The sequence below is a fragment of the Littorina saxatilis genome, linkage group LG2, assembly GCF_037325665.1.
Source record: "Littorina saxatilis isolate snail1 linkage group LG2, US_GU_Lsax_2.0, whole genome shotgun sequence".
Classification (NCBI taxonomy): Eukaryota; Metazoa; Mollusca; class Gastropoda; order Littorinimorpha; family Littorinidae; genus Littorina; species Littorina saxatilis.
In genome coordinates this window covers 3,450,384-3,468,923 of record NC_090246.1, presented here as the reverse complement: position 1 = coordinate 3,468,923, position 18,540 = coordinate 3,450,384, and the positions used below count along the sequence as shown (strand labels likewise).

At 42.2% G+C, this 18,540-nt stretch overlaps 1 protein-coding gene across 1 annotated transcript in view; it reads right to left on the bottom strand.

The window, feature by feature from the left end:
• LOC138958024 (nodal homolog) overlaps window positions 1–15,798 on the bottom strand; it is a 17,437-nt gene extending 1,639 nt beyond the window's left edge. Inside the window, exons 1-2 of the mRNA XM_070329053.1 lie at window positions 14,745–15,798; window positions 1–1,263 (exon numbers count right to left, since the gene is read on the bottom strand). The exon at window positions 1–1,263 is cut by the window's left edge and continues 1,639 nt beyond it. Of these exons, the coding sequence (XP_070185154.1) occupies window positions 362–1,263; window positions 14,745–15,375 (1,533 nt within the window). The 5' untranslated portion in view covers window positions 15,376–15,798 and the 3' untranslated portion in view covers window positions 1–361. The remainder of the gene's footprint in view (window positions 1,264–14,744) is intronic.
• Between the last annotated feature and the right edge of the window lie 2,742 nt (window positions 15,799–18,540).

Sequence of the window (18,540 nt, the reverse complement as noted above, 5' to 3'; positions counted from 1 at the left end):
TCTTTTTTTGGTAAGATTGAAGTATGCAACGACTTCATTGCAAGCAGTACAGAAACTTGGCGCAGCAAAGATTTAATTGTTAAAGAACGCCCAAGAACGTCCAAGAACACGTTCTTTTCTTGGTAAGATTGAAGTATGCAACGACTTCATTGCAAGCAGTACAGAAACTTGGCGCAGCAAAGATTCAATTGTTAAAGAACGTCCAAGAACGCGCTCTTTTCTTGGTAAGATTGAAGCATGCAACGACTTCATTGCAAGCAGTACAGAAACTTGGCGCAGCAACACAAACTTAACGCATCAACACAAACATTACAACAGTCGTACACACAGCACAGTCACACTAGTTCTAAACACACGGCCATCATCTACACCCACACTCGTCAGCAATCATGTTCTCATGGTGCCTGACAACGATCTCATCGTACTCAAAGTACAGCATGCTGAGAGGCTTAAGTCTGATGGGGACACAGCACGCCGGGGGCGCCAGGCGAGGCCTCTTCTGCCTCATCAGAGTCTGTAGCATGGCGTGGTTGGTCGGCTTGAACTTGATGTCCACTGGGGACGGACACTCGCCGTAACAGAAACGCGCGTTGAAGTGCTTGGGGTGGATGATCCACTGACCCCACCCGATAAAGTCAAAGTCCACCTCGAAGTCGTACATCTGGCACTTTTCGTGCTTAGGAGCACGGTACCAGCGCTTGGTTTTGCGGGTCCTTGTCCGCCGTCGTTTACCGTTTCCTCGAGAATTGGAGTCCCTCTTTGCACGAGAACGGCTCTGATCTGCGCCGTCGCTGCCACTACCACCACTACTGTCGCCGTTGTCGTTGACGCTGTCCTCCTCGGTGGTGTAGCTCTCGTACATGTTCTTTAGGAATTCCTTGTCCTCGAGGTAAAGGGCGATCAGCGACGTCGACTTGAGCGAAGCGTCGCTCAGCAACACTGTCTTCTCCAACTTCTTCGGGACGCGAATCTTGAGCGAGATGTTCCCGTGGTAGGAGTTGATCCACGAGTCTAGCACACGACTCACGTCGAACACAAAGTAGTCTCGCTGAACCGCGGGCCTCTCACGCAGCACAACCTTCTCCACTTTCTTGCCGCCACGCAGGACGTCGATCCTCAGTTTGATGCGCATCTTCTTCTTCCGCTTCCGGGTCGTGGGTTTTCGCAAAAAGCGGATCTCTGCGGAACGAAGTCGCTCGTTTGGCGGCAGCAAGGGTATGGAGAAGCTGATGGTTGCTCTCTTCTTTTTGGAGTATCTCACTTCTGAAAATAATCAAACAGATTTTTGTTAGAACAATGAAGCAGTTATCAGATAACAATCTATCGATGAACAGCAAACAAAAGATAATATAAATTGTATTATTTTGAGGCTACAATAAATTACCATCAGGCAACGAACCTTCATCATAGCCACCCGTTTAAATTGTAACACTGCCTTTTGGGGAAAAGGGGGTGTCGGGTATGGGGGCTGAGGTCTCCGGATTTTCCACTGTATATCGTTATACTCCTGAAAGTTTAAACGGCAAAATTTCACCGCCTAGATGGCAGACCGGAGAATATTGTAAAGAACAAACAAATTGTATATTCATGTGACAAACAAACTGTTCAAGTTTGAATGATGAACCAAATAAAGCAAAAATTATATTTGGTTTTTTTGGACACAACAAAAACGTGAGAGAAAAATATTACGAAAAAAATTGTCTTGCCCAACAAGCAGTTAAAGATACCATCCTCTTGTGAAAGAGATCATGCCCACCATCTGTCCCGGCTTGTACAGCTGGTAAGAGCATCCTTCCATTTGGACAATACCCCCCCCCCCCCCCCAAACAAAAAAAATAATAAATAAATAAATAAAAATAGCAAGGCTGCATTCTGTGCAGAGTAGATTTCTTTTTTAATTTTTAATTTATTCATTTATTCATTTATTTTGCGCTGAATTCATTCAGCAGATTGACATAGGTGGTACTCGCAAAATTAATTCTCCAAAATTTCCCCACTCTGCACTTTCTGTACAGACCTGAGGGAGTCTGCATGATCGCTTCCGCGAGAAGGAATGTAACTTTAAGCATAGGAAAAACAATTCCTACGAATCCATTCACCTCACAGAAATAGACTGGAATTTCACTTTTATTCGCAGGTCTAATTAATTCTTTTCCTATTATCATATCATGCTTCCAAAATGGTGGCGAATGATACATTTTGGTAATTGAATGCAAAATTATGGACAAAAAGTATAATGAAGACAGTGTCTGCGCATCCGGAAATGTAGAAGAAAAATATGTTGACGAAGACAAGATATGGCAGAGTCATCCTTTTTATGAATGAAATCGACTCTGTCTGAGGCCCACGTCCAAGCAACCACAACACAGGCGCAAGATTATTCCGAGATTTAACTTACACAGGAATAACCTGACAGCTCAAAATGAATAATGTGAAACATAATTATGGTCACAAACAAAGACTTTCTTGTGCCAGCGTTTTTCGCGACTCTAATGGCTCCGTTGAACGAGAACCCCCCGGGTTTTCATGGGGAAACGATGTGTACTCGCGCACATTTAGCTTATCCACTTCACCAATGATTGGTTCCGTACCACTCAGAGCAGGCGCGCACCAAATATTTGCCTCGGTATTATTGCATCATCAATACATTCCGTTTAGTCTCCCAGAGTCAGCCACGTTGTCACGTTTTCCGCTCGGATTCCTTCTTTTATTGAGCTCAGTGAAAGTCTGCTTTGCGGTCACATTATGTCCTTTCATTTTAGTCAGGGTTGACTATGTGAGTGTTATCTTTCAGTTAAAATTGGTGTCATTTTGCCAACTTGATCGGTGTTGATCTCGATTCAAAGAGTTAAAATACTCGTTGAGAAGGACACCTGAAAGTGATCGTAACTAGCAAGAAAACGCACTGAAAGGGTCCGTAAAGTTCACATTTCCCCCCAGCCTCAGTGAAGATATTTTTTACTCGGCTATAATACATTTTACGATCCATTTGTGTTGCCCGGAGTGAACGACCACTGTCAGCCATTGACATTTATTGTTTTCCGAGAGACGAGCGTGGGAAGACAGACTGTTTGAAGTGGTATTCAGATTTCTGTGTCAGGTTAACTTCCACTAATCTTCAAGGTATCAACACTCTATGATTCAAATCCCTGAAGTTCGAGCGACCTTTTGAGCCTGAGTAACTGGAATGTCTGCATTACTGCTTGTATCAGCAAAACTGAAAATGGTGAATGTGCGCCAGTACGCTAAAATTATCACACGTTGCTATTTGCAGGTTTTGTCCAACAGACTTATTTTCTTGTTTTATTTATTTATTTATTTATTTATCTGTTTATTTTTTATTTATCATTCTTATTTTATTTATTGAATAATTAATTTTCGCTTGTTTGCTTGGACTGTCTATGTCTGCCATTTGAGGCCGTCAAGCGTTGTGTTTCCCTTTGTAAATACCACCGACAGTGATTTGTTGTAAATATGCGCATTGAAAAGAAAGAACATTTCTTGAATTCCATAAGATTTTTGAACTCCCATGCTTGAAATATTTTTTTCAAAGCATGATGAGGAATATCCAGGATATCAGAAGTTTAACCAAACATAAACAATGGACTACCCCCCCCCCCCCCCCCCCCCCCTTCAAGTTTCTAAGGTCGAAAACAAGCAAACTACACAGTTCCATCTGATATTGTCCAGTCTCAAAACAGATTTTATTTTTAAATAAACAAACAAACAAAATAAAATAAAAAGAACTGACGCATGTTTAATTATTCGTGCTGTTCCGATCTGAATACTCTTCTGAATATTTACATACTTTTTTACTCAAATCTGCAGCTGCATAAATATTTATGCATTTACGTGTCACTGCAATTTAATATTGCAAGCGATATTAATGTTAAAATCTCCATTGAATTAAACAGAGAATGTTGATATCCAAGTAATAGACCTGGGAACCCATACGATTTCGCCGTATTCTGTACGCATGATTGTCTAGAATACAATCAGTACGGTCAGTGGAAAAAAATACGATGAGAACAATTCCTAGACTACTCTTTTTTACAAACGCATCCCGAAGCCGATCCAGTATTTTGACACATGATTCCAATTTTTGTCAGTAAACATTGAAAGAAGCATTTTGTTTTAAATGGATTGGAAATCTTAATTAACGGTACGACCAACGCTTGTGAAATATGTTTAAATCATAGATGTTCAAATGCTGTGTGGAGTACGCTCATTTTTTCTGAAAATACACCAAGTTTGTTTGAGAATACTCCAAGTGCAAAACAGGGGTTCCCAGGTCTGAAGTAAATTTAAATATTTATTTTGTGGCTGACATTTGGTATTCGTAGTTCATTCTATACAAACACTTTTTTTAAGGATGATTTCAGGGAAGTTTTGCTGAATTAACTTTTGAAAACAGATTACACATTATAATCAAAGACTGAAATAATCATTATTTTCACTTTTCATGCCCACAAGTATTTAATGCCCCTAGAAAATGTATGGAAAGGGTTTCAGAATATAAGTTTAACTTTTCTTCAAAATGGTGTTTAAAAGAAATGTTTATTTTTTTGCTGGCAACATTTTCTTTTAGACGCAGGAGATATTGCGCAGAATTATCTCACGTGCACAAATTCTGTTGTTGTTATTGTCACTTCAAAAGAGAGACATAAGTGTTGCCGCTTCCTTCAGTTTATCACATATTTAATTCATTGAGACGATTGAAGTTGGATGTATGTCAATTGCAATAAGGAATTAATTTTGTTATCTTCAAAAAGATATTTGCAAAATACATGGATTTTATTGCCACCCACGCGCTCAGAACAAATGCACCAGAGAATCTCTAAACAAAGCCACGCCGTTAGTTTACATGCACGAATTACGTAGATGAAAAGGTGACGTAGGGTCACATTGAGCTCCCAATCCTTTCAAGATATTTTTAGCAAGAAAAACGCCCATATTAAACCGCCCCCACCCTCATTATATATTCAAACATGTCAAAGATCAAAATAAATAAATAAAGATCAAAACGCACAAATCTAATATTCTGTCAAAGGAGGAAAATCGAAATAAAACAAATAGAGGAAACGCCACGATTCCAGTGGATTTGTCTTGCCAGCATGGCGAGCAATAAAGCGGAGAGGTTATGAACCGACAACACCCATTCAAACCAAACAGGGAAACTCCCTTGCTTGTAGACCAGGTCGAGGTTTACACTGATTCACATTTGCCGAGCTCCCAAGGGTGCCGATGTTGCAGCAAATGCAATATACAATAAAAGCCACATAATACCCTCTCCACGCCCACAATATTATACTCCCATAAAACGGTAGGCATGAAATTCACACTGGCGGAGACGAGCTTACAAATAGTGCTTTCAAGCGCACACAAATCAATCACCTTTTCACGTCTCAATGAGCCGTTTGCGGAAACGTGTTGGAGTGAAGTGATACTGACTATGACGTTTGCACAAAATGAAGATCTATACCATGACACCTCTTCTTGACAAAAAGGGGAAACACCCATGAGTCGACCTCACCTGGGACAAACACTACATCTATATGTATATCATTTTTTTAATGTCCCGTTCAAATATTTCATCAACAAAACAGTACATCTATATATGTATATCTTTTTTTTATGTCCCGTTCGAATATTTCATCACCAAATCGGAATTTGCACTATATTTTTGGTATTGAGTTTAATGTCTGGCTGACTAAAAAGGGAAAACCGTAGCTTGATCATCGCCCTAAACACGGGTGTGTCGTGGTAACGACAAAATAGCCAGCAGAGCAAATGTCCCATTTTCATAATGCAGCCGCTTTCAAGTGCTGGATGTCCGTATAAAGAGCAAGAGGGGCAGTGGTCCATTAAAGGCACAGTAAGCCTCCCGTAAACCATCACAGATACGGTCAGGCTTTTACACACAGTAAAAACACCCTTTCATTTAAACACTCACCGATTGAGAACATCCTAGGTGCCCTCCGTAAAGAGCGAACAATTTTCAAAGAATTTATTTTTGCGTGGTTTATCTTACACCTGAGCCATCGTGAACCCGTGTGATCCAGTTTCCCTTTTTCACAATGTAGTCGTCAGTTAGTTATTTGAATGCGACTATTTACAATAGCACGTTTTTATGCACGAAACAAACTGCTGTGGTTCACAAGAACTCTAGCGATGGCTTTTGACTGTTGAGAGGAACGGCGATATGCACTGATAAACCGGCGTCGTCTGCTACGACCCTTGCGTGACCCTGCTTCCGGGCTTTTCTTTTTTCAAACTTTCACAACTTCGAATTGTACTGATCTTGTCTTGATGAAAAAAGAATTCTTTTATGATTAAAGAATGTTTGTGTAACAAGCTGTCAATTTATTATTTAGATTTTAAAAGTTAGGTCTAGCGCAAAAACGCACCACGGTCCAAAAACATTTTGATAATCATCGATTCACGGCTATCTCCAGTTTACATCGATAGAATGAGACCCGAAGGGAAGTAACTCATGTTTGACCTGAGTTCAGGATGGGTCTAAAAAGTGTTCGAGACAATCTGCAAAATTAATTCTTTAAAAATTGCTCGCTCTTTACGTAGGGCACCTAGGATGTTCCCGTTTGTTGAGCGTTCAAATGGAAGGGTGTCTGTACTGTGTGTAAAAGCCTGACAGTATCTGTGATGGTTTAGGGGAGGCTTACTGTCCGGGCGTGAATTCCGGTATTCATAACTGCCGTCCAGCACCAAAACGAGGCGCCATTGCTGTTGAGGCCAAGTCCAAGAAAATAAATTCTTTGAAAATGTCTCACGCTCAACAGAAAGCAGCCAGGATGTTCCCGTTCGGTGAGCGTTCAGATGGAAGTATGCTTGTACTATATGTAGACGCTCGGGGAGCTCTGTGATGGTTTACGGGAGGCTTACTGTGCCTTTAAAGCGTTGGGAATGTTCCAGGAGGACTGCTACACAATCTGAGGGTATTAGGCCAGCCGTTTGATTTGGGACCTAAACGTTTCTACCTTGTATCCGCTGTGATCCGGGATGGCGTTTCATGTCACCTTTATTTGTCCGACCTCTTCACTTCTCGTTCAACTTCTCGTTTTGTCTATTCTCTCGCGTGCTTTTGTTGAGTGTTCTCGGTCAGCCCGCAACGGCCGGGTCTTCTGTGAATGGGTTCTGGTTGGGTCTGGTTTAGTAGGGTTGTAGAGGTGTGTGTGTGTGTGTGTGTGTGTGTGTGTGTGTGTGTGTGTGTGTGTGAGTGTGTTATATTGTCTATCTATCTGTCTGTCTGTCCGTCCATCAGAATGGGGTTTTTTTCGTCTCAGAGTCTGATGGTCACTTTGATCGTCAGCGTTGTGCATTTGCTTGAAAACAACCTGCATTCGGCAGGTCAATATTGATGACCGCCCAGGAAAAGATGCCTATCATAATCCTGCCTTTGTACACACTCTCCTCGGTGTCTGAACACCCCCATGTGCACGCATGAAGAAATCTTCAAGCAGCCTTTTCCACTCTATTCGTCACAATTGTGTTTCTCTTTGGCTTTATATTTTTCGCTGTGTGTGGTACAAACCGAGACACAGACACGCGAAACAAAAAAATAGAATAATTTCACTTTTCCTTAATCTCATTGCATAATTTTTCCCACCGTTATTCTCACGTCACAAAACTTTGTGCCCATTCTGTATTTTAAAACAGAAAAGACCCACTCAACATCAAAAGCCTTCCTGCATGCTAAACACCTTTCTTCCTGACCCGAACACTTTTATCTTTCCTTCTCAGTATGTCTGCATGGTGTGGGGGGCTTTAGCGATCTGAGTGTCAAATCCCTTGTACCTGGACACCTTGCTATGCTTCAGACGATGGCAAATCCCCCACAAAAGCCAATGTGTATGTGCCCGGAAAGAAAGCTTGATAGTTTCAAACCCGCAAGATAGCAACAATTTTGTTCCGTTTATCTGCTGTGATTCGGACATTATCGTATGTCTCCCTCGCGGAATAACGGTTGCTGTTGATATGTTGTGTACAATTCAGGGAGTTTCTAAATACGGCGGAATTTAAGTGTTATTCAAGCAATGTCCTTAATATTTGATGGTGTAACACATTATGGAAATGAAGAAAAAGCAACACTCTTCAATAATTTCTTTGTTGAACAGTCAAAATTACCAGATGATGATGACAACGTTCCTGACGTTGACAGATTAGATAGTGTCTTGGACGATGTGATCCTACGTACTCAGGAAGTAAAAACAGTTTTAATAAACCTTGATAAAACAAAAGCCGCTGGTCCCGACCAGGTGCACAACAGAATGTTGATATCTAGTGCCAGGCACATCTCAGAAGCTTTAACCCTCTTGTATAACAGATCTCTCCAGGAAGGCAGGTTTCCAATGGAATGGAAAAAAGCCCATGTATCACCGATTTTTAAAAAAGGAGATAAAACTGATTGTTCAAATTATCGACCCATTTCTCTCCTAAGCTGTATTGGAAAGGTGTTTGAAAAATGTGTCCAGTCACGAGTATTTGAATACTTAACTCTCAACAGCATTCTTACGCCTTACCAGTCTGGATTCATACCAAAAGATTCCACCACCTACCAGTTAATTTCTTTGTATAATGACTTGTGTAAATCTCTAGACAATAATATTCCTACTCAAGCCGTATTTTTTGACATATCTAAAGCGTTTGATAAAGTATGGCACAAGGGCCTCATTAGGAAACTGGAAGCAATCGGAATACGTGGACGGCTCTTAATCTGGTTCCAAGATTACCTCTCTGGGCGTAAACAGGCAGTTGTTTTAAAAGGAAATAAGTCAATATATTTACCCGTCTCAGCAGGAGTCCCACAAGGATCAGTATTAGGCCCTACGTTGTTCCTCGTTTATATTAACGATATAGTGAAAAATATTGAATCTGTTATTAAATTATTCGCTGATGACACAAGTATGTATTTATCCATTGAAAATCCTGTTCTCAGAGCCGAGATTTTAAATTCAGACCTGAGTAAAATTTTTAAATGGGCAAAAAAGTGGAAAGTTCTTTTCAATCAAACTAAAACCGAATTATTAAATTTAGGCAGACAACAGAATCCGGATTTTACTGAATTAAAGTTTGGCGATAACACATTACAAGATGTAGAAAAGCACAAGCACCTAGGTGTAATCGTTCAAAATAATTGTAAATGGGAGTCCCAAACAAAATCTATCGTAGCCAAATGCCGCTTATTGATTTCTTGTCTGCGCTCATATAAATATAGATTAAGCAGAAAATCCCTAGAGAACATGTATAAATCATTCATATTGCCAAGTATTGATTACGCAGACGTTGTATGGGATAATTGCACTACCGGATTGGCAGATGAATTAGAAGGTCTTCACTTAGAGGCAATACGAATTATTATTGGAACAGTTCGAGGAACAAGTCACCGAAAATTATATCAAGAATCGGGTTTTACTACACTCTCTGAACGACGCAAACGCCATAAATTAATATTATTTCATAAAATTGTTCATAACAAAGTTCCCCCTTATTTAAGTGCTGAACTCCCACCTCTCGTATCTGCAGAAAACCCGTATCACAGGAGACGCCCATTAGAACGCAAGATTCCATCGTATAAAACAGAATTGTATAAATCATCGTTTTTCCCATCAACAACACATCTATGGAATGCCTTGCCTGATGAAATCAAACTTATCGAATCCATAAGCCAATTTAAAAGATATTTAACTGCTAACGATCCAGTTGTGCCACCGTATTTTTATATTGGAGAACGACAGGTCCAAGTGATTCACAGTAAATTAAGGTTAGGCATGACCGATTTAAACCAGCACCTAGTCGATAGGCATTTGAGCAATAATCCAGCGTGTGCCTGTGGCCACGCATCAGAAGACGTAAAACACTTTCTTTTAGATTGCCCTCAATACGATAGAGACCGAACCAGAACAATAAGTACTCTCCCCACTGATCAAATTACGATATCAACACTCTTATTTGGTGATGCAAGTTTGTCAAAAGAATTAAACGAATCTGTTTTTGATAAAGTCCAGGAATATATTATTTCAACTGGCCGACTTGGGGCAAAACGAATTTGAGTGCAGTATGCCCCATTCATTATAGATAATTTAAGTCTAAATTTAATTAAGAAGTTATAGCGATTGTTATTGGTATATATGCAATTGTGATGGATACTTATGTACTCTCTCTCTCTCTCTCTCTCTCTCTCTCTCTCTCTCTCTCTCTCTCTCTCTCTCTCTCTCTCTCTCTCTCTCTTTCTCTCTCGCTTACTCTCTCTCTCTCCCTCTCCTTTCCTCTCTCTCTTTCCCTTTTATATTCTTTGTCCATTCTATTGTCGTGTCCTGTCTCCATTATGCCTCTGCTTTTTGTCAAATATCTATATATATACGACTAGTGTCTGTCTGTCTGTCTGTCTGTCTGTCTGTTCGCGATGCACGGCCAAAGTTCTCGGTGGATCTTTTTCAAATTTGGACACCGTATTCAGCTACACCCCGGACACAACCTCATCGATGAGATATTTCAACACGTGCTCTCATCGCGCAGCGCTGTGCGCGCTGAACCGTTTTGTTGTTGTTGTTGTTGTTGTTGTTGTCGGGATCCACTACCAGTAACTCTTCCTTATCTTCTCCAGTGTTTTCAGCTGCGATTATCTCCCTTCCTCCGTGTGGCGTCAATCCATATTCCCGTTACTACGTTACTATTTTTAGAAGGTCACTGCACGTTACTATTTTTAGAAGGTCTCCAGTGTTTTGCGCGTTTATCTCCTTTCCTTCGTGCGCCGGCAAAGCCGGCGTACACCCGGCAAAGCCGGGTCCCAGGCGCAGCCTGGTATTCGGCTCTACTTCTTCCCGGTGAAGCCGTTACCCGGCGAAGCGGGTAATCATCCTAGTCTTCTAGTCTTCTATCTAATATATATATAAACGACTAGTGTCTGTCTGTCTGTCTGTCTGTTCGCGATGCACGGCCAAAGTTCTCGGTGGATCTTTTTCAAATTTGGACACCGTATTCAGCTACACCCCGGACACAACCTCATCGATGAGATATTTCAACACGTGCTCTCAGCGCGCAGCGCTGAACCGATTTTGGTTTTTTTGGTCTGGATCCACTACCAGTAACTCTTCCTTATCTTCTCCAGTGTTTTCAGCCGCGATTATCTCCCTTCCTCCGTGTGACGTCAATCCATATTCCCGTTACTACGTTACTATTTTTAGAAGGTCACTGCACGTTACTATTTTTAGAAGGTCTCCAGTGTTTTGCGCGTTTATCTCCTTTCCTTCGTGCGCCGGCAAAGCCGGCGTACACCCGGCAAAGCCGGGTCGGCTCTACTTCTTCCCGGCGAAGCCGGTACCCGGCGAAGCGGGTAATCATCTAGTATATATAGAGCTTAAACAATGACCACGAGTTGATTACTGGAAAATAAACCACGAGTGGGTATTTGCAGCCGCTTGGTAATTCACGAGTGTGCGGAGCACACGAGTGAATTACCAAGCGGCTGCAAATACCCACGAGTGGTTTATTTTCCAGTAATCAACGAGTTGTCATTGTTTAAGCTATTTATACAACGAACAACACGGGTCGAACATGCAGTCATGCAGACATTTTGTAGGCAATTTCATTTCAGCCTAATCACTCAGAGTGTCAAATGCGCGTCATTCAAATAGTCTCTATTCTTTTACTTTATTCTTAGTCTCCGACTCGTCGGCATTATACTTGTCTCGTCTAAATATCGGACCCCATTGCTACGATTAAAACACAATAGCGTTTATATTGCTATTCTGACATTACATTCTGTGTTAAAATCATGTTTTTGTCAGCAGCAAGGACCAGAATGGTCCATGTCGTTGATTGCAGACGACGGTTCCCTTTCCGCATGAAGCCACGGAAATAACCGAACATTGAAAAAACCCACGGACATGTATTACGGAGAAAACTCGGGATAACCGGATGTTTAGCATTACGTCAATATGCTAGGAATCATATGACGTCATGACGTATCATGCTTGCCTACGTAGATTGTATACATGTTCGAAAGTCTGACTGTTGTGAATTCGCGTGGTGAAGACTGCGGTAAATCTGTAGATGATAAGAGAACAAGGATTGTCTCAGAAGAAACGACTAAATGTTTCAGACCGGTAACTTCATTTCAACATTGCACTATATAATGGACGTTCTATGTGACAGGAGAGTTTGCTGATTTTGTGTTAAACATTGGAGAGATCGTCTGCTAGAATCAGAGATAGGTCGCGTCAGATTGCAGCTTCTGGAAATTTGCAAGGTTTGTTGCCTGTTATTGTTAAAGAACTGGATTTTACACATAATGTATGTCATGTACAGTAAGCAACAACAAAAACACACACAAAGCAAATGGCATCGTCTGTCGACTAGTCATACACGTCAGCCATTGTTGTTACAGTTTTGAGTCAACATTGTACGTATTCTTCCGCAACAGGGTCCAATCGTCTGGGTTTGAAATGTTCTAAAAATAAATTCTAGTGTTGATTATTTTTTAGCCCTCTTTATTCTTACTTCGAATAATCCACGTGTGATTTTTGGGTTTAATCAAAGTAGTTCGTTCTAATTTCTCACTTGTCTAAAAATAATCAACTAGATTTAATCCACCCCTCGGTTGCATTGCAGGAGTTGTATAAATATATATATGTATGTTTTCACATTTTGTTTGTTTCTCGTTTGTTTTGGTTTAAAAAGTACTTGTCGAAGTCTCGTCGCAAGTTATCGTAATCCATATGTTAAATTCTCCCGTTAGGGACACCACCATAAGCTTGAGCTTGTTGATGATCCGTAACATGTATCATGTTCAAATACATATGAATTGTTGAATAAACACTGTTTAAACCAATATGCACCTTGACACACACTCACTCACTCACTCTCTCTCTCTCTCTCTCTCTCTCTCTCTCTATTTCTGTCTCTCTCTTTCTCTCTCTCTCTATCTCTCTCTCAATAAATCAATCACTCAATCTATCAGTCAGTCAATCGGTTCAAAAATTCATTCAAGGACTTTCAATACCTCTTTCAATCAATGAAAAGTGCTAACGCACCCAAACAGACTCCCATTAAATGGTTCGATTTCTTTTAGCTTCTAAAATACCCTCGGCACCTCCAAAAATATCTTCTTCAAAATGCTTTGCGAAGCGAAAATGGCAATAAAGCTAAACATTGCACGCATGCACGCACTCACATCAGATAAAAGCTAAGCCAGCGTCTAGACGCTGTGTGGAATTTTAAAAATAAACGAGACTCAACTCAACACAATTAAATTTAAATTCCGAACATGAACCCACCTGGCTCCCATTTGGAAACAAAAGTGCATATAAACGTCGAGGGTGATTTAGCCTTAAAAAGGGGAGAAAAAATGTGAGAAAAAGGAAAGAAGACAAAAACAATTCCAAGCATATAGACTGATTCCTGATAGCCGTGGGGGGCACATTATTGATTTTGTTCTGTAATAGAATGTACCATAATTTATCAAACTTAATGGATTTTTTTCGGGGGGGGGGGGGGGGGATGTGTAATTTTTTTAAATCATATAATGTTTCAATTTCAAGGTAATGAAAGAACTATTAGCATAATGGCGTCCTTGTGTGAGTAAAATGTATAACTGATGTCCCATTGAATTCAAAGCTAAGTTAAGATTATACTCTTACCCAGTGAAAAAGCAAGCATCCCCAGTGGATTCATTTAATAAAATAAGACACATTTTCCTGCTGAACCCTATAATAACACACATTTCAGAGGCAATCGGAGAAAATAAGCATTTAAAAGAAGTAATAGCTTCGACACAGGACCATAATAAAAACGCACATTCTCCGGCAAAGAGATCCTCAGAGAAACTTCAGACAGAGAGGAATTTGAATTTCTTCCAGTAAAGTTGCCATTAGCAAAAATTTAAAAAAAAACAATCGGTCAATCCCAGAGAACAGAAACGTGACATGTATAATTATTTGCTGGAAAGAAAAACGAGGTGGAAAATATGTTATTACTTCTTTAATTCTTGTCGACCGAACCATTACGAACGCTAAGTAGCAAAGACAGACCCAGTGTCTCAACAAATTAACAACAACGGGGTCTAGAATCAGTTTGCACCGAGAAGCAATGAACAAAAGTTGCATGGCAAAAAGCAGTGGAAAACATAAGACCTAAATCATTCTTGATTGTTTTTATCGTCACGAACCTTTAGAGAAGCAATCGGCAAACAGAAACGCTCCAAAGCGTGTATTTGTCTGTTGTTTAATATGGTGTGTTACTGTAATGACGTATGACTCGAAGATCTGAGGATGTATTGTAATGTGTCTTAAATTGAACGTTGTGTTTGTTAATCTGGCCTGTTTCATCAGAAAGGCCAGGCCACGGTCATTTGACATTTTTAACATGAAAGTAATATACTGTATTTTCTATGCTAACAAAAAATCAGCTGCACAGAGGCAAATATAAACATGAAGACGATAACGACTTAACGGTCAGTTCATTAAAATTAATATCAGCTGCAGATAATAATGATAATAATAATAATGAGATTGAGAGCTTATATAGCGCGAACCACAGTGAACCGTGATCTCCGGGTTTTACATAACCAAAGACCAAAGACGAAAAAAAATGAAGTACTTTCCGCTTAAAAAAAAAAACTTAAAAAAAACCAACAACATACACACACCCCAAACCCATCATTTGATTAATAATAAAAAATAAAACAGACAAAAGACAAAAATGAAGAACAAGAAAAGTGTAATTACCTGCAGAGAAGCTTCTGATGGTGTCCGTGAAAGGAACCTCCTCCTCTGTCTCATTCTGGTCCTTGGCAGAGGCAGTATCCCCTCTACCACCACTGCCACCAGGATTGCGTTGTCTTCTGGTCGGAGCCAGGCCTCTCAGCAGGTCGTTGAAGAGCTGCACCATGAAGACGGTGGAGGCCTTGCGACGATAGTTGGCGCCCAGCCGTCCGTTCTTGTAGAAGTGGTACATGACCTCGTCCTCCCGCACCACCTGGTTCTCCAGACCCACAGGCACTCTGTTGGACGTCACGGCCTCCACCATGCTCGTGCTGCCTTGCCCGGCCTCAAAGTCCTGCCCGGACATTGTCAGGAAATGTTTGGGGTGGGAGGGGGGCATGGCCACTGGCAGCGTGATGGCCGAAGCCGGACTGGATAGAAGCACCAGCAGCAGCAGCGGCAGCAGCAACATCTGCTGCACCAGCCTCCGCAGAAACCAGCTCCAGTGATGATGAACCTTGTGCACCAACTTTCGTCTTCTTCGCTTTCGCTGATGCGCTGTTGCGTTGTTGTTGGTGCTGCAGAAGCAGTCTGCCGCGTGGTGGAAAGGGAAGTTTCCCATGTAGCAGTGTCTGAGAAACTGGAGGAGAGACATCACCGCCTGTGTTGTTATGCACCGAGTCGCCTCTGGTCCATCCCAGTACCTCCTGGACACTCGTAGCACCGACACCACAGTTTATATACCACACCACAGTTTATATACCACACCACAGGGCCGGTAACACAATCACAACACCACTTTTTGTGCTTATCTAATCCTCTCCATCCGTTTCTATCTCATTATTATTTTTTTCTATTTGTCGACACTTTTTTCTGTTCCCGTTGAGGATGGGCAACGGGCATTAACGGCGAAGTTGTCTCTTTGAACGAGCTGGCTGACTCTCCGTGTATCCGAGTGCTCCCTGTGTGAACCACAGAGCGACGAGAGCTGGCTTCGCTACGGGAGTGTGGCCCGAGAGTGGGGTCTCACCTAGGACGGAAGCTCCAGAGAAAAAGATAGAGAGAGACTGGGAGGGGAAGGGAGGGAGGGAGAGAGATACAGACAGACCACCAGGCCCTAGCGTCTCGGGTGGCAGACATGCAGCGCACAGCACATGGAGCGACGGGGTGGATTAGCAGCGCGGTAGTAGGTGGATCCCGTCTCGCTCCAGTGACCAGCAGACAGAGACACTGCTCCGGCAGTCTGCAGCATGCACGACTTCACGGCGCAGTCTCGTCTCATTCACTCACTGCTTATAGCTTCTCTTTTTTTTGTGTGGTTGGAAAATTGGACGACGCCTTGCACCTGATAAACTGTCCTCGAAATAACCACATGAATGAAATGTTATGCCGTTTCAAACCGTTCTTTCTGACTCACCCGTTTCCTATTTCAGATCGAAGGCTAAAAAAAAAAACCCGCAGCTAGGATTTTTTTTCTTTCGTGTAAGACTTGACGATCGTCGTCCGACCCGAATGATAGCATCCCACCTGTGCACGGAACATATATCGCCACGGTGTGAAAACAAGGTGTTGCCATCGGCTCGGGACTTGTTTGAATTGCAATTCGTAAGGGTACGATAGCACTGCGAGCCTGTGTTGCAGGCTACCCGAAAACTCTCACCCCCAACACCTCCCCCTTCACACCTGTCTTTTTCTCCTCTCTCCCTCCTCCCCCCTCACCCCACCCTCCTTTGCTCACCCTTTACCTGGGTAGGGTGCCACGCCGGCGAAGGCTTAAGTCGCCCATTTGGCCGTAAGAAAACATTAGGCTTCCTCGGGCCTGCCGTTGGTGGACGAGTTGGGGATGCTCCTCCTTCCCTCGCTACCTGGTCACCGGGCCGTCCCCCCAAACCCCCCGGCACTGCCTACCGCCCTCACAATGGTTGGGTCAATAAAAGGGCTTAGGGAGGGATTAGGGAAATCACAAAACTTCAAATCATCCTACGTTGGTCTTGGGCCTTCAGAAAAAAAGTCGTTATTTTAGTCTCGGTAAGCCTTCCATCAGGACCTCCTTTCTACGTCACTTTCTCGTTTCTCATGGCTGAACGGGAGCGAGATTTGCTATCTTCTTCGTGGGTCGGGGCTTTTGTTTCCTAGTCGGAAGGATTCCCAGTTTGGAGACTTAGACGAGGGGGAATATCATGGTGTTTAGAATCGTGGAAAAGGTAGATGAAAGGGAAACAGTCAGAGGAAAGGCACGCGAAGAGGATATCATGTCACCATAACACAAAACGAAGGCTGGAATGTGTGGGAAAATTCTCCACTTTTACACAGTGCTGTGTCGGAACATCCATTGCTTATTGTGTTCTTGAAAGCTTTCATCTTTTTCTCTATCTGTTCTTTTTATCTTCTTTTTGAACTTTGTCCTTGAAAGGTTTCTTTCGTCCATGTTCGCACTTTTTCTTCTTCTGTGTAAACTTTGTTCTTGAAAGCGTCCTTCTTTTTCTAAGATGTGGACCTTTTCTTCTTCCGCTATATTTTTAATCACCAGGGTCTAATGAGCTATTTTGACTATACTGTCACTTTCTGGTAATCGCTTCGTTTTCATGCCCCCCCCCCCCTTTTATTTTGTGTTTTACCTAGATCAATCATCCCTCCACTCTTCCATTTGTAAATGTCGTTGTTTTTATTCACTCCTTCGACTTTGCAAAATAACTTGATTAAAACATAATTATACATCCTGATGAAATTCAGATTTGACGTCCTTAGTGGAAGCAGTGGTATATGAGGGACGAGGTTTCTTATTACATAACATAGGACATAAGATGTTATTTCAATCACGTGCAGTACACAGGAATATTGCTTAACTTGAGTACATTCAATCATTCAGGCACAACAATATACAAAGTGCTCATCGCATCGCTTACACACACCCACACACGCACACACACACACACACACACACACATACACATACACACACATACACACACACACACACACAATCTCTCTCTCTCTCTCTCTCTCTCTCTCTCTCTCTCTCTCTCTCTCTCTCTCTCTCTCTCTCTCTCTCTCTCCACATTATACCGCGTTCAACGTACCCACTTCACCTGTAGGACTATAATTATTTAGTAGGAACTCGAGATCGAACTCGAAAACTTTATTTTCCGAGGGATGATAGCAGAAATAATAAGCTACCTAAAAACAAAAATCGGAAACGAATATACCAAATACTATAATAAAATCTTCTCGTTCGCTATAATAAAATGAAAATGTTGCTGTGCATGTGGTAATTATCTTGCCCCTTTTGTCTCAATCTCCTGAAGACGACCAGCTTCTCACGGTGACACCACAGCCTCTTCTCTTTCTAACGCCCGGAGTGTGCCGAGTAGCTGTTACTCACGCGTCCCGCAGTAGCGATCACGCATTCACTGACCAGTCGCGCAATCGAGAACTCGTGATGCGTGATTGATTTTCAACCCCAAACTAGCCCCCGCAGGAGGAGAAAAGTCTTTTCAAGTGGGTCGCGGCGAATGGCTAAACACACAGGGGGCGACCTACGCTAGCCACAGATCAGTAGGCAGGAGAGACAGAGGGGTAGATTTCGGGGTAAGGGCGGGAACCGAGGACAGACTTGACCAAGTGCAAAAGGCCTGCGGGTCCCGACGGCGGAATTGGCTGTGAGGGCGATAAGAACGTCTGGCCCATTGTCCACGCTCGGCTCGAGGTGAAAGAGCTCACACAACAAGTGACCAACACTGACGAGCGCGTCACTGGTCTAAACCTCCTCTTCCGCGCTCCTGCCGACATCCTCCCTGACGTTTGTGAGACTGTGACGTCC